General features: G+C 45.2%; 1 protein-coding gene across 3 annotated transcripts in view; it reads left to right on the top strand.

The window, feature by feature from the left end:
• The window catches only part of katnb1 (katanin p80 (WD repeat containing) subunit B 1), a 51,041-nt gene that overhangs the window by 8,030 nt on the left and 25,890 nt on the right, over positions 1-17,121 (top strand). For all 3 annotated transcript variants that reach the window (XM_036586947.1, XM_036586944.1, XM_036586946.1), the window contains one exon: positions 14,452-14,523. In XM_036586947.1, the coding sequence (XP_036442840.1) occupies positions 14,452-14,523 (72 nt within the window). The remainder of the gene's footprint in view (positions 1-14,451; positions 14,524-17,121) is intronic.

The following is a 17,121-nucleotide window of genomic DNA, read 5'->3' on the forward strand; positions in this document are numbered from 1 at the left end:
GGGGGATAGGCTCGAGACGCGACAAGAGAAAAGAAGCTCGAGGAAAATCCTCTTAGAGCTTCTTTACCGAGTTTACCGGCTGGTCTGTTTGCCACAATTCTGGAACAAAGACTCGGCAAGGTGTGTCTTCTTCCCAGCCCTTATAAAGCCCCCTGAGCAGGTGTGGCTCATTGGGGTCGTTGACTCCCCCTGGTGGCCGGCGGTGGCCTAGCCCGGGAGCCAACCCTTACAGGACCCCCCTCCCGAGGAACGGCACCCGACGTTCCCAACCCCACTGCACGATCCCGCCTGAAGGCCCGGATAAGCTCACGGTCCAAAATACAGCGAGCCGGGACCCACGAGCGTTCCTCGGGGCCATAGCCCTCCCAGTCCACCAAATACTGGGTGCAGCCGCGCACCTGCCGGACATCGAGAAGGCGTCGCACAGTGTAGGCGGGCGACCCATCGATTATCCGGGGAGCCGGCGGTGGGGGCTGGTCAAGGCTGCATAAGACCGGTCTGAGGCGGGAAACGTGGAATGTGGGGTTGATGCGGAGTGTTGGGGGAAGTGCCAGTCGGTAGGAGACTGGATTCACCTTACGGACCACCTTAAATGGGCCGATGTACCGGGGTGCTAACTTCCGGGACTCCACTCGGAGAGGCAAGTCCTTGGCTGAGAGCCACACTCTTTGCCCTGGATGGAAAGACGGTGCAGGTCGCCGCCGTCGATCCGCGGCCCGTTTGTGAGCCATAGCAGCAGCCTGAAGAGCTCTTCGTGCCCGCTGCCAAGCTCGACGACAGCGGCCTACGAGTCGCCCAGCTGCTGGAACCCCAACCTCCCTCTCTTGTTCGGCGAACATGGGCGGAGCATACCCATAGAGGCACTCAAATGGGGACATACCCAGGGACGAGTGCCACAACGTGTTATGGGCATATTCCGCCCACATTAGGTGTTCTGACCAGGAGGAAGGGTTAGTGGAAGCTAGGCAACGGAGAGTACGTTCCAAGTCTTGGTTCACCCTCTCCGTCTGGCCATTGGATTGGGGGTGAAACCCAGAAGAAAGGCTGGCTCTGGCCCCTAGCAGCTTGCAAAATGCTCCCCAGAACCGGCTGGTGAACTGAGGTCCTCTGTCAGATACCACATCCCTGGGAAACCCATGTGCCCGAACCACATGCTCAAGAAAGAGCGTAGCCGTCTCCCTGGCTGATGGGAGCTTAGGCAAAGCAATGAATTTGCTCGCCTTAGAAAAACGGTCCACAATGACCAAAATCACAGTGTTGCCCCGGGATGGCGGCAGCCCTGTGATGAAATCCAGGGAGATGTGGGACCATGGGCGAGAGGGGATGGGTAATGGATGGAGGAGACCCGGCGGTTTGGTTCTGGGCTCTTTGTTGCAGGCGCACACCCTGCAGGCTGCTATGTAGGCTCGCACATCCTGGTCCATGCGTGGCCACCAGAACCACCGACGCAGGAACTCCAATGTGCGAGTCACTCCTGGGTGTGCTGTAAATGGGGAGGAGTGCCCCCAATGCAGCACCTCGTCTCTGACCGCTGCAGGGACATACAATCTATTGTGAGGACCCCCTCCCGGATCCGGCTCATTTCTTAGAGCCTGCTGCACCACGGCTTCCACCCCCCATTGAATGGGGGCAACTATGCGGCTAGCCGAGACTATGGTCATGGGTGACTGCTCTCGAGGAGAGGGCTCCCACTGGCGGGAGAGAGCATCAGGTTTGGTGTTCTTCGACCCAGGCCTGTATGACAATACAAAGTCAAACCTGGCAAAGAACAATGCCCACCTGGCTTGGCGGGGGTTAAGGCGCTTGGCTTGCTGGATATAAGCCAGATTCTTATGGTCAGTCCAAACCAGGAAGGGATGCTTGGCTCCCTCCAGCCAGTGCCTCCACTCCTCCAGGGCCAGTTTCACGGCTAGCAACTCACGGTCCCCCACGTCATAGTTTTGTTCCGACGGGGAGAGGCGGTGAGAAAAATAGGCGCAGGGGTGCAGCTTCTGGTTAGCACCAGACCGCTGGGACAACACAGCACCCACGCCTATCTCAGAGGCATCCACCTCTACCACAAAGGGGAGCTCTGGATCGGGGAGCCGCAGCACTGGGGCCGAGGTTAAACGCCGCTTGATCTCCTCAAAGGCTTCCTGGGCTTCTGGAATCCACTGAAACCGCCCAGATGTCTTCCTTGTGAGGGCGGTCAGGGGTGCAGCTACAGAGCTGAAGTTCTTTACGAACCTCCGGAAGAAGTTAGCGAAGCCCAGGAAGCGCTGGATCAGGCGGAGTGATGTAGGTCGGGGCCATTGGGCCACGGCCTGGATCTTGGCAGGGTCCATGCTCAGGCGGTTCTGAGACACTACAAACCCGAGGAAGGCAACCGTCTGAACATGGAACAACGACTTCTCCAGCTTCACAAACAGGTGATTATCTAGGAGAAGCTGGAGGACCCGCCGGACATGGACTATGTGTTCATCTAGACTCTTGCTGTAAATCAAGATGTCATCTAAATAAACAAACACATAGCGATCAAGCCCCTCCCTCAGAACCTCATTGATGTAACGCTGGAAGACAGCCGGGGCATTCATCAGTCCAAAGGGCATGACCAAATATTCATAGTGGCCCGATGGAGTAATGAAGGCTGTCTTCCATTCGTCCCCCTCCCTGACCCTAATAAGGTTGTAGGCACTGCGCAGGTCCAACTTAGTAAAGAAGGATGCCTGCTGCAATGCCTCAAAGGCAGAGGACATCAGAGGCAGAGGGTAACGGTCCTTCACCGTGATCTTGTTGAGCCCTCTATAGTCGATGCAGGGGCGCAGGCCCCCATCCTTCTTCCCCACAAAGAAGAATCCTGCCCCAGCCGGGGAGGTGGATGGCCTGATGACGCCCGTGGCTAAGGACTCTTGGATGTATTCCTCCATGGCCTTACGTTCGGGGGCGGACAGAAAAAATAGCCGGCCCCGAGGGGGACTAGTGCCGGGCAGTAAATTAATGGCAATATCGTAAGGCCGATGAAGAGGCAGGAACTGGGCTTTTTTCTTACTGAAGACCTCCTGGAGGTCCCAGTACTCAGGGGGGACTCGAGAGTGGTCAGGAGTTTCTGGACTGGGAGACAGGGCTAAAGCTGTGCCACTAGGCCTGGGGTTCTGCAAGCAGGAGTTCTGGCAGAGGGGACCCCAGGAACGGATGGAGCGGTTCAACCAGTCCAGACAGGGATTATGACGCTGGAGCCAGGGAAAGCCCAGCACCAACTGCACACTGGGAGCACTGATGAGATAAAAGGACACCTTCTCACAGTGCTGTCCTATGCGCAGGCAGAGTAGTTTGGTCTGCTGGGAGACTTCCCCTGGCTCAAGGGGCCGGCCATCGATGGCAGACACAGGACGGGGCTTGTCCAGTGAGACCAGGGGCAGCCCAAGGGCCTTGGCTAGCCCAGCGTCAATAAAATTCCCTGCGGCCCCTGAGTCCACAAAGGCCTGGAGGCGTTCCTCTTTATCGTTCCCCCATGAGATGGTGACATTGAGGAGCACTCCAGTGGCTCTGGGGCATATGGATAGGTCCGTCAGGGGCCCCCCTGCCTGTGACGGACCTGGCCGTTTCCCGTTAACTCCGGGCATGCAGGGCGCAGATGACCTGCCTGGCCGCAATAGAGGCATCGGCCCTCACGCATGCGAGCCTCCCGCTCCTGCCGGGACAAGCGGGTGTGCCCTAACTGCATGGGCTGAGCCTCCTCAGAGTGCTCCGCTGGAGCGGAGTTAGCCACAGAGGAGGGTAGGAGTTTGCGAGCCGATGGTGCTCCCCCTGATTCCCGAGCTCTATGACGTTCCCGAAGCCTGTTGTCTAGCCTTAGTGCTAGCTCTATCAGGTCATCGAGAGTGGAGGGGGAATCACGTGGGGCCAACTCATCCTTGAGCTCCTCACTCAAGCCTTGCTGGAAAGCAGCCATGAGCGCTTCTGAGTTCCAGCCACTCTCTGCAGCCAGGGTGCGGAACTCTATGGAATAATCGGCTAATGGTCGCCTTCCCTGACGTATGCGTAGGAGGCGGGAGCTGACCTCACCTCCAGAAACTGGGTGGTGGAATGTACGGCGCAGAGCTGCTATAAAGTGCTCAGAGGAAGCGCATACATCGGTTTCATTCTCCCACACAGGTGTGGCCCAAGCGAGGGCCCTACCCGAAAGGAGGGAGATTATGTAGGCTACTTTAGCCCTTTCTGAGGGGAATCTGGAAGGTTGCTGCTCGAAAGCCAGGGAACACTGAAGGAGGAAACCCCGACATCCTCCAGGATCCCCAGAGTAACGCTCGGGTGGTGGTAGGTGGGGCTCAGATCGTGCAGTAGCTTCCTCAGCAACCTGGGGAGCAGGGGCAGGAGGAGCCTCAGGAACCATCACTGGAGGGGCAGCCTGCTGTAGAGTTGCAGTGAGGCTCTGCAGCTGAGTCAGTATTTGCTGCAAGGCCTGCTCATGCCTTCCAATCGCAGCCCCTTGGTTAACCAGGGCAATTTTAACCTGATCCAAGTCAGGAAGCTCAGCTGGGTCCATAGTTTTGGCTGAGTCTTTCTGTAATGTGGGGGCTTGCCAGAGGTGGGATTAGAACCCAGGCCGTCTGGTCGGTATTTCAAAGGCCAACCGGGTGAGCCACCACAAGGTTTTGGAAAGCAGGACCCAAACGCTGAGCTTCTATGCAATTGGAAGGTATTATTGGAATGATATACAAAACCGCGGACGCCGGGGCTCGAACCCACGTCGCCACGTTAATAAACCGGCGCCCTACCACTGCTCTATAGAGGCGGAGGGAACGCCGAAAACGGGTGGAAAACAAAAGACGTATAAAAGCCCACCTGCTAAGGTTTAGGCGGGAGATAAACAAAGGACGCCAGGGGAAAGACTGGCTCTCTCAAACACTGAGGAAAATGATAACTAAAGAAAAACACACTTTCCCAACAGAAAGGAACAACCAAAAGGAGAATGGAAAGAGGAAGGGGCAAACTTGTCCCTTCTCTAGTTTTAGTTACTTATCTCTCTTTTTTTTAAAGGAAGAAAGACACGACTCGAGAAAAGGGGGATAGGCTCGAGACGCGACAAGAGAAAAGAAGCTCGAGGAAAATCCTCTTAGAGCTTCTTTACCGAGTTTACCGGCTGGTCTGTTCGCCACAATTCTGGAACAAAGACTCGGCAAGGTGTGTCTTCTTCCCAGCCCTTATAAAGCCCCCTGAGCAGGTGTGGCTCATTGGGGTCGTTGACTCCCCCTGGTGGCCGGCGGTGGCCTAGCCCGGGAGCCAACCCTTACACTTCAAATCTGAAAAAGTGAGAATTTGTTGTGTATCGTGTTTTGGATAGTACTCTTCCATTTTAGAGTGGCTAGGAATAAGAAACAATGCTGATACTGGAGAGACCATGCCTGACCGATACCTGATCCATTTTTTTTGAGGCCAGCATTAGAACCAATCCAGTGCATTTTTTATTAGGGGTCCAAGCATGTGGTGCTGGAACCCTATTGTAATTGTGAGGATTTTTCTTATTAGGGTCCTAGCACGTAGTGTTTTTATTAAAGATTTTCATATTAGGGGTCCAAGCATGAAATGGGTGAGTGGGTAATTTGCATTTTATGCAAAATAGCACAGATCTGCATAAATCTATTATCAATGGAATCCTAAGAAGCTGAACTTTAATAATTATCACTGTGTATTTTCCAGGCCCCACCCAAAAATGTGGGTGGAGTTCAAATTTTGAAAATCGGTGGTAGATGTTCCTTTAGAGTTTGGTGGAACTGCGTCGCTAGGTGGCTCTATAACAAGCAAAAAAATGTTATGCAACCAAAGGTTGTCCAATTGACGTGAAAATTGGCGTGGTGAAGACTGTCATAATTGAAAAAACATGGCTGCCATCGGCCAATCAGATTTCAGCAGGTCCAATCATCACGAAACATGATGGGTAATTTCTAGGTATGGACTCTACTACCCTTTGAAGTATGACAGGTATTGGCCTAGGGGGCGTTGCTCATGTTTTAAAACACTGAAATGAGTAAAAGTCTTAGACATGCATTTAGTATCCAATAATGCTATAGAGTGAGTATGACAACTTTGCAAATGCAAGTCACTTACTAATGATGACCATTTTTCTACAAATGCACTTTGTTTGAATATTATCTATCTATATAGTCCGATTTACATCTCATCTCAAATGTAGTCATAAACTAAAGCTTGGAGTCTGAAAGTAAATAATTATCAAAAAAAGTTGACTTTCACAAAATGTGTCTGCAACATGTCAGTGAATCCTTCTGGACGGAGTTTTTATGACTCCATTATCTGTAAACACACCTTCTGATTGAGACCAAAATTGGTACAGACATACAGAATCATACTCTGAGAAAGCATGCCAATTGTGGTCTAAATTGACCTCCATGGGGTGCAGCAACAGGTAATCATATACATGTACATTAAGTAAAATGGATGTATCTCTCGCTCAGTTTAAATTAAAGAAATGCAGATGTTGACAGAATACTCCAGTCTTCAAACATAAATAACTTTGCCGTTAGATATGTTTGACTAAATAGTACTGGTAATCGAAAATTGTTGTTCTGACCCGTATTTATCCTTTTATTGTTTTTTCCATCCATCGTTTCTCCCGTAGAGTCGCATTCGTTTTCTCCTCTAACAAAGCATTAATCTGTCTTTTTCAGATTTTTCATGTACTCCCTCAGGGCAGGTTCAAGCTCTAATTCACAGCCATGCTGACCCATACTCCTCTACGTTTTTTCATCCCTTATTCCTCCCATAGACTCCCATTCATTTTCATTTTCACCCTCACCCAAGCCTTTTTGTTTACTTTGCCCAACAGACACCAAAATGCATTTACTAACCCAGGGTAGGTCAACAGGCTCTAATCCAGTCACACTGACTCACACTCCTCTTTGTCATTTTCATCCCTTATTCCTCTCATAGACTCCTACTCGTTTTCACCCTCAAACAAGACATATACTTTCGCTTGACTGACAGCCAACAAAATGCATGTCTTCAGTCAGGGCAGGTCCCCAAGCTCTAATCTGCAGTCATACTGACCCGCACTCCTCTGTGGTGTTTTTCATCCTTTGTTCCTCACATAGACTCCCTATTCATTTTCAGCAACACGTAGCTAACATTTGGTAACTCCCTACAAAAACTAAATACACACCCTATACACCATGGCAATTGCCTAGCAGTAATTTAGCAATGGCATGGAATACCATGGCAACTGCCTAGCAACACTTTAGCGACCACCTGGGATATCATAGTAACCGCTGCGCAACCATTCTGTTTTCTTCATACACATTTCTAGTTCTTCTTCTTCTCTTTTATTGTTATTTTTCTGCCAGATTTTTGTTGTGTAACCTGTCCCACAGTTTTTCAGATCGCAACACCGTTCCAACTCCAGATTATCTGGTCTGATTTTGTGATGCGTGATTGTACACAACCTTTTGATTGGATGCATGGATTCCATGTAAAAATGGAATTCGAAATTCTTTCCCCATAGGAATGAATGGGGAGAAACCCGCACTCATCTGTTTATTTATTTTTTTCCATCCCTTGTTTCATCCCATTCATTTTCGCCACCACACAAACTGTATTACTTCTTTGCCGGACAGCCACCAAAGTACATGTACTCACTCGTGGCAGCTCCTTAAGCTCTAATCCACAGCCATACTGACCCACGCTCCTCTATGTCTCGTTTTTTCATCCCTCGTTCCTCCCATAGTGTCCCATTCATTTTCGGCCAAACCCCAGCCCTGTGTTTTCCTTTGCCAAACAGGCACCAAAATGCATGTACTAACTCGGGGCAGATCCCCAAGCTCTAATCCAAATTCATACTCACCTGCACTCTTCTTTGTCGTTTTTTCATCCTTTGTTCCTCTCATAGACTCCTATTCATTTTCGCCCCAAAGGCCTAATCTTTCTTTTTTTTGACAGCCACCAAACAACATGTCCTCACTCAGGGCAGATCCCCAAGCTCTAATCCTCATCCATACTGACCCGTACTCTCTATGTGTCGTTTATTCATCCCTTATTCTTCACGTAGACTCCCATTCATTTTTAACAACACGTAGCTAACATTTGGCAAATCTCTACACAGAAGTAAACACACACCACATACACCATGGCAACTGCCTAGGAGTAATTTAGCATCGGCATAGCAACTGCCTAGCAACATCTTAGAAACCACCTGGGATATCATAGCAACCGCTGCACAACCATTCTGCGTTTTCCTTCAGGAATTGCAGGTTTCTAGTTATTTTTCTGCTGGATTTTTTGCTGCGTAACTAGTTCCACAGTTTTCGAGATATCAACTCTGTTCCAACTCCAGATTGTCCGGTCTGATTGTGTGATGCCTGCTTGTATACAGCTTTTTGATTGGAAACGTGGATTTTGTGTAATTTTGGAGAATTTTTTCCTATAGGAATGCATGGGGTGAAAAATTGCATGACAATCTACTATACTTCTACTTGACCGAAAGACATCGTTTCACATACGCCTCAGGGCAGGCCCCCAAGCACATGTTGTTATGACCCACATTTATCTGTTTATTTTTTTTCCCATCCCTCGTTTCTCCCTTAGACTCCCATTCATTTTCGCCACCACTCAAACGCTATTACTTCTTTGCCTGACTTTGCTCCTCTGTGTCGTTTTTTTCATCCCTCGTTCCTCCCATAGCCCCATTCATTTTCGCCTTCTCCCAAGCCCTGTTATTTCCTTTGCCCAACAGCCACCAAAATGCATGTACTCACCCGGGGCAGATCTCTAAGCTCTAATCCACAGCCATACCCTCAGACACTCCCAAATCCCTGAGTCAACACAACTGTATCATGCCCCCAGGTTAAGATTGAAGGATGATTCTGGGGCCGCACAATGAGCTAAATCAGCTAAATGTAGTGAGAAACCTGAAAGATCTGTTCCAAAACTTTGCTGCTACTGTTAATGTAGAAGCAGTGAATTTATTTTAACACAGCTATTCTATAGGACGTCCCCAAGAAAATGTAAGGCATGATTTTCCTTGAACTGCAAAGGTCTAACTATGCTAGCTCTCTAGGTAACTGCAAAAAAGCTAAAAGATCCAGTTCCATAACTTTGTATCTTTAAGTTAAAAAAAAAAAAATGAAGAAATGTTGCAAGAGACTGTTCCAAGCTAAAGTTTAACAGTGACAAAGGGCATTAAATGAGTACTCAGGCCTACCATTAGGCGAGCCAGATAGCTTAACTACGTAGCAGTGCAATAGCTATCAGATATTAACTAACCAAGCTAAGGCTACCTACAGTAAATATTTAATTGTGTAAAGTAAAACCAGTACTATATTACTAAGCATGTATGATGTAAAACAGGAGACTTCTTAAAGAAATATCTTACCAGAAGATGCAGTTTAGCTGAAGTTTCACTCCAGTGAGTTTAAAAATAGAAAAAAAGAAAGACCTGGTCGCATGTGGTGATGTCATAGGATTGGTTGAACAAGTTCGATTTAAGCACCTGCCCTGTTGATCCAGGGCCATGTCTCACTCTGCAATATTAGGACATGTGCTAGGAGGGTTAAGGCTAGGTCATGCTTCAGAGTGAAGCCAGCCCCCACATCTTTTTGAACCGCCACTAATGCAACATAATTGGACAGCCCAAAGCGCTTAGAGAAGAGCACGAACTAACGGTTCTGTTATGTCAGCTAACATGCCTGTGTGAGGCTAATTGTTATCTCCGGGTGATAGGGCCACCGCTTAGATCAGACCTGGGCATTGTAAGGCCCGCGGGCCACATCCGGCCCTCTGACTATCTCTGACCGGCCTGCGTGAGATTGTTGGTAAATTAGAAGTCAAAAGCAAATGTGTAATTACGACACCTATTACACTGTGATAGGTGCACGAAATACAGCTAGACTGCTTTTATTTTGAAGGCAACTGTTTTGTTTTTGTTTTTAAATTTGCGTCTGTCCGGTCAGTGCGCTTATGCACCTTCACTCAAATGTGTCAGTGAATGTGTTGGACAGCTTTCAAGAAGTTAGCTCTTAGCTCTTAAATATGTCAACTAATGTTAAAAAAAGAAAGATTGATGCAGAATGCAGAGTTTTTAACAAGACATGGACTTCTAAATATCTATTTACCTAAGTCAAAGGTAAAGCTGTGTGCTTAGTTTGTGGAGAACAGATTTTTGTTTAAGGATGTTTAAGGCTTACAATTTGAATCGCCATTACGAGAGTAAACACGCAGAGAAATAAAAGAACTTGACTGATGCAGAGCGGGCACAGGCATCTGAAGATTTACTACCGAAACTGAAAAGGCAGCAAGGATTTTTTATAAAGCTTCACTCATCCAGGGATGCAGCAGTCAGGACCAGCTTTGTAATATCCCACAAAATTGCAAGAAACACTAAGCCATTCTCTGATGGGGAGTTTGTCAAAGAATGTTTGGTGGACTCTGCAGCGTTGATTTGAAGTGTTTGCAAATGTGTCCCTCTCCAGGCGAACCGTAATGAGACGGGTTGAGGACATTGCGGGGAATTTGGAGCTTCAGCTGCAAAACAAAGCAGATAATTTTAACTTTTTTTCCTTGGCTCTGGACGAGAGCTGTGATGTCTGCGATACAGCCCAGTAACTTATCTTTGTACGTGGGATAAGAAAAAACTTTGAGATGACGGAGGAGCTGGCAGCTATGCAGTCAATAAAAGGGACTACGACGGGGAGTGATTTGTTCACAGAGGTAAATGCATCCATGGACAAACAGAGACTAAAATGGGACAAACTGGTAAGTGTTACAACCGATGGCTGTCCAAATCTTTGAATCTTTGGACTTTTGAAGCGGATGCAAGATAAAGCGACTGAAATTAACCCAGAATAGAAATTGATGTTTTTGCATTGCATTATTCATCAGGAGGTGTTTTGCAAGTGCTAAAAATCAGCCATGTTGTCGATGTTGTAACTAAGATAGTTAATTTCATCAGGGCGAGAGCACTGAATCATAGACAGTTTGTTGCACTGTTGGAGGAGCATGAAAGTGAACATAGTGACATAGGCTACCAGACAGCTGTGAGATGGCTCAGCCTTGGCAAGGTGCTTAAAAGAGTATGGGACTTGAGAGCACAGATTCAGGAGTTTTGTGAGAAGAAAGGCGAAGAGCTCTCAGATACGCACTGGATGGCAGATCTGGCTTTTGCTGTTGATGTGACTACACTAATGAATGAACTAAATACCAAGCTGCAAGGCAAGGGCCTCTTTGCACATGAAATGTACAGCTTGGTGACGGCTTTTACGAGAAAATTGAAGTTTCTTTCAAGCCAATTGGAAGGGCAACAATCTCACTCACATGCCAACACTGAAAGAAGTCACACTATCAGCTGATCACCTCCACAGGTATTCATCCATGTTAGGGGCACTGCATGGTGAGTTTTCAAGAAGATTTGAATTTTCAAAACAGTTGAGAGTGAAATGCACATGATTTCTTCTCCCTTTACATGCAGCGTGGATAATGGACCCAGTGATGTCCAGCTTGAACTCATTGATCTGCAATCTGACAATCTACTGGCAGAGCATTTTAAGTCAGTATCATTGCTGGAGTTTTATTCCTCTCTCAAAGAGGAAAACTTTCCACACATAAGGAGGCATGCTCAGAGGATGTTGGTTCTCTTTGGATCTACCTACTTATGTGAACGAACATTCTCAGTGATGAAGTTCAACAAATCCAGATACAGATCCTCTCTCAATGAAGATCACTTGTGTGCTGTCTTTCGCATATCCACCTCAGATATTCAACCTGACTTCAGTGCACTTGTTCAAGCCCAAAACAGGCTAGATTTCTCTCATTGACCACAAAAAAGAACTGAGGTAGAACAAACAAACAAAGCTGGGTGCATTTATTGCTTTTTTGTATAAAGTTAATGTGATGCTGGTCTTTGAAAAACTAGATTTTTTGTGTAAAGTTGTGATGCTAGTTTTTTTTCAACGCTGCAAAAGATGCACATTTTCAAAACTGTTTTTAGAAATGTTTGTTAAGTAGTGCTATAACATCTCCAGCATTATAATGCTCCACATTTTCATTGCATCATTGTAATGTTTCATTTACTGTTCTTTACTAAGTTAAAGTGATGCTGGTCTTTGAAAAACTTACAATTTTATATGTCAGGTTGTTATGCTAGTTTTTATATATATATATATATATATATATATATATATGTATATATATGTATGTATATATGTAGTTATAGATATATATATATATATATAATATATATATAATGTATATGTGTGTGTGTGTGTGTGTGTGTGTGTATAGTGTATATATGCATTGGGCAGAACTGAGTTAAGTGTATTAGTCTGGCCCTCTAGAACTGTTCCAATTTCTCATGTGGCCCCTTGGGAAAATTAATTGCCGACCCCTGGCTTAGATGGTTGCGCCACTCAGGAGGTCCCATGCAATAGTTTCCATTAGTGATATTTTCAGTAATCACCATGCTAAACAATAATGCACAGTCCTGTTGAATTGTAGAGATAACAAACTGTGCAAGACAGCACATTATATTATACTAAATAGAAAGTCTTATCTGAAATTGGAGGACTGTTCTTACTGGCACATGGGAAACAGTAAGTCAGTTACTTTGAGTCAGATGTGGTATGAGAAATAAGTCTTGTGGGAGGTGAATGCTGCAAAACAGTGTTAAGGAGCATGTCAGCTCTAGGAGAAAAGCTGTTCCTCAGTCTTGTAGGATGTGCATACAGAGGTTGACAGTGTTTTCCATAGGGCAGAAGAGTAAAAATGCTGTTACCTGGTTGTTTTGGGTCTCTTAGTGTTGCAAGTGATGTGAATATCTGGAGTTGGAAGCTAGGATGATCCAACACTGTTAAATAGTGGGTGAGTATGGACTCAATGGTGCATCTGTAGAAATCCATAAGGCGCTGTTGGAGGAGGTATACCTTTGTCAGTTTCCTCAGGAAGTGTAGCCTCTGCTGTCCTTTTTTGGCCAAGTAGTGTTAATGGACCATGATAAGTTATCACTGTTGTGAATTCCAAGAAGCTTGAAACTGTTAACGGTCTCAATCAGTTCACTATTGATAATTATGTGGAGTTGCTCTCTTTCTGTCTGCTTTCCTTGGTTCTCTTACAGTTCCTTGGTTTTTCTTACACTTAAGAGTAAAGTTATTGTCCTGACTCCTCTATATAACAGTGAATATGAAGCCAGTATAACAAGGGACTCAGCGCACAGCCTTGAGGTGGTGCAGTGTTTAGAAGTACAGAGATAGAGAAGTGTATACCCAGTGTAACAGTTTCTGGCTTGTTGTTTTTATCTGTGCTGAGCCCCAGATAATGATGTCTAAAATTTTGCTTGCCTGAAAGGCGTGTGTTAAAAGAGGGACTATGTTTATTTTATAGAGTCCTATATTTGAATGCTCAGCAGCACTAACATTATATCTGTAACTTGTGGCTAGTAGTTGGTGTATACATATTGCTAACTCTGATTAGTACTTTGATTGGCAGATCTGACATCACCGTGCCAGATTTAGTCCCACCCAGCTCAAACTGAACAGAAGAAAAGAAGTGTTCAGCCCTAGTTCGAGCCTGCACAGTGTGCCACCTGCCAGTGGATCATCTACTTCCTCACAGGCAGGGACCAAGAAAATTCTCATGCTCTCAAACTGAACTAGTGCCCCCATGGATGAGTGCTCTGCCCACTGCTTTTTTCACGCTACAGTAATGACTGCATCTCTATGGCAATCTCTGTCAAAGGTCCTGAAGTTTACAGATGGCACTACAGTCACTGGTCTCATCCAAGACTGATGAGCCTGCTTACAGATGGGTGGTTAACCAGCTGGACCTCGGGAGGAGCACCCTACCCCTGTCAGCCCTCACCAGCTTCAACAAGGTGATGCCTGTGGAGTTCCTGGGAACTGCACTCTGCAAAGACCAAAGTGGGACACCACCATGAACTCCATTGCCAAGAAAGGCCAGCAGTGTGCTTCCTGATCCAGCTGAATACAATCTGTTATTACAGTCTCTTTCACAATCTGGTACAACTTTACCATTAAAAACTACAGCACAAAATTCGACCTGCAAAAAAGACCATCGATATTAACCTTTCCATCCTACTTGATCTTGATGCACACCCAGAACTAGGAAACATGCAGAGAAGATCATTGCTGACCTGTCACACTCTAGCCATCATCTATTTCAGCTTCTCCTGATGCTGTTTCACTGATTTATGCATTCTCTCTAAAATCACATCGCACCAGTAGCATCTATAATAACCTGATTTTTGCTCCACCATAGTGAAGACAATAGCAAGATGAAAGTCCAGTGTGACTTTCACCTTGTGGCATTACTGTATATTCAGTTGTGCCCAGTAAATTATCACTACTTTGATTTTAGATTTGGTTGCCCCTGTGCTTTACTTCTGTGTGAAGTCACTCTGATTTCAAAGTAGCAGGGTATTTCTCCAAGAAATGTTTTTACTTCTCTGTTTGGCAGGACAGTAAAGCTGTGGGATTTGGAGAAATTCAAGATGGTTGGCTCATCAGAGGGAGAAACAGGACCTGTAAGGTAGGCTTGAGAAATTAAAGTCTTGCAGTCTCATCTTGTTCCCTAGCCACAGGGAGGCTGAATGAGCATGGGTTGCAGGCAAACGAGGCTTTTTCCCATGATGGCCAGTATCACAAATGTTTGTGTAGATGTGACACCAGCACACTGAAAGCCTTTTCAGTGTGCATGGGAGAAAGGTGTCGTGAATTTTAACTGAAGCTGCTCCTAACCCTATCCTTAAGTGTAGGGGCGCTGAGTTGCCTTTTGATCAATATTTATGGCGCCTTTGTCTAAGGGTGGGAATTTCTTGGCCCTTCACAATTTCAAGATGTTTCTTTATGCATCTCCAATTTTGATTTCTATTGTTTACATTATGATTTTTCCCATATTTGTCTATAGTGTAAAATAGCGTTAGATTTCAATGTAGACTACATACTGCACACTTGTTAAGTCTGTAGGCCTACATCTTTGCTTCTAAGGCAAGGATCTCAAACTCCTTTAACAGGAATACCAATGTTGGCACAATAAGTGTCCCCATATAATTGTACTGTAAATGTAAGTGTACTTTGTTTAATTAAACACTACAAAGATATATTAAACATTTTATGCATTTATACTACTACTATTACTCCATAATAATAATATTAATAATATTAATAATAATAATAATGATATTTATTATTATTATTATTAATAATAATATTAATAAATAATAATTGATCATTATTGTTATTATTGTTATTATTGTTATTATTATCAAACGCATTGACCAATTGTTACAAAACTTCATAGGCATGTACACTATGGCAGGCGTAGACGATCTTCGGAGTTTGGTGGAACTAGGTTACAATCAAAAAAGTGTTACGCAACCAAAGGTTATCCGACACGAAAATTGCCGTGGTGCTACAATGTGCTGTCCTGGATCACGATCTATTAGACTGATGTCATATTCGAAAAAACATGCCCGCCATCAGCCAGTCAGATTTCAGCAGGTATTTGACAGCCTTAAAATTGACCATTCACCATGAAACTTGATAGGTATCTGTAGGTATGGACTCTCTACTGCCCTTTGAAGCATGACAGGTATTGGCCACTGGGGTGCGCTAAAATGAGTAAAAGGCTTATACTGTACAGGTTACACACATGCAGTTAGTATCAAATGATGTTCTAAAATAAACCTGACAACCTTGCAAATGCAAGTAGTGTACTAATTATTACCATTTTTCTACAAATGCACATTTGTATATTGAACTAGTCCTACAGTTTACACCTTATCATCTCAAATCTGGTCATAAACTAAAGATTGGAGTCTGAAAGTAAATAATTATCAACAAAATGTTGACTTCTTACAAAGCATGTCTGCAGCATGTCAATGAATCCATCTGGGTGGAGTTTTTACGAGTCTATTATTTGTAATTCACACACTTCATCTGATTGAGACCAAAATTGGTACAGACATACAAAATAATACTTTGAGGAAGCACGCCAGTTGTGGTCTAAATGGACCTCCAGGGGGTACTACAACATGTAATCATATATAAATTATGTAAAATGAACTCTCACTCAGTTTACATTAAACAAATGCAATTGTTGACAAAATACTCAAGTCTTCAGACTAAACCACTTTGTCCTTAGATGTGTTTGACTAAATTGTACCGGTAATCAAACATTGGGTGTGTCCCAAAACCTAGTGAGCTCTCTAAGTTGCCGCTGTCTACCTAGGCAGCTGTCTAAGTAGGCAGCGTTCCAACCGTCATCTATCCTTATAAGATAGATTGAGATGCTCTAGTTAGACAGCAATGATGTTGCCGCTGGTTCCTGCCCACTGCACGAGACTGGTGTTTACTGACCTCAGCTGTCAGAATCACATTTAGCCAACATAGATCCTGCTCTGGCGGTTTATACGGTTTATATTTTAATTGTATTTGCTCTGAATGAAACAGCACAATAGACAATGGTTGTGGTTAAACGTGGAAATGAAAAGAATTCAAGCACTACTTGCTTGCTGTTTGTGCACCTTTACAACTAGAAAACAGATAAAATGGCACAGAAAATCAGAATAACTTACATTTGAAGATGACGTCACTGCTTGGCGAAGCGTTTCTGCCCGCCATTTTCAAACAAATGTTGCGCCGCGCTGCATCGCAGGATTGCCTCAGCAGCTGAGGAAGCATCTGATGCTCTCTCGATATTTGGCCAAAATGAGGTACCTCAGTAGGCAGCATATTTGAGAGATCTAAGAATTGGGACAGCCTTCTTGTCGGGAGAGCGCATATTGTGACGTAAAATGCTGTCTATGTAGAGAGCTCACTAGGTTTTGAGACACACCCATTGTAATTTATTTATATTCATGACAGTAGTGCTAAGACAATAAGGCATTGTCTGATTGACACCAAACTTGATACATCTGCTCAAAGCCTAACATTGAAACAAGGTGCAAAGTTTAGTGGGCATATGGTAATAGGGGGAGCTAAAACAATCATTCCACATATTGAACATGTATGCAAATTCATCACATTATAAAACAAGACTTTCATACATATATTGCAAAAAACACAACAGATATTGTTTGTGTCTGTCATACTATGCATAAACCAAAGAAGCTGTTGTTCTGCAGCA

This window comes from Colossoma macropomum, unplaced genomic scaffold, assembly GCF_904425465.1.
Source record: "Colossoma macropomum unplaced genomic scaffold, Colossoma_macropomum, whole genome shotgun sequence".
Lineage (NCBI taxonomy): Eukaryota > Metazoa > Chordata > Actinopteri > Characiformes > Serrasalmidae > Colossoma > Colossoma macropomum.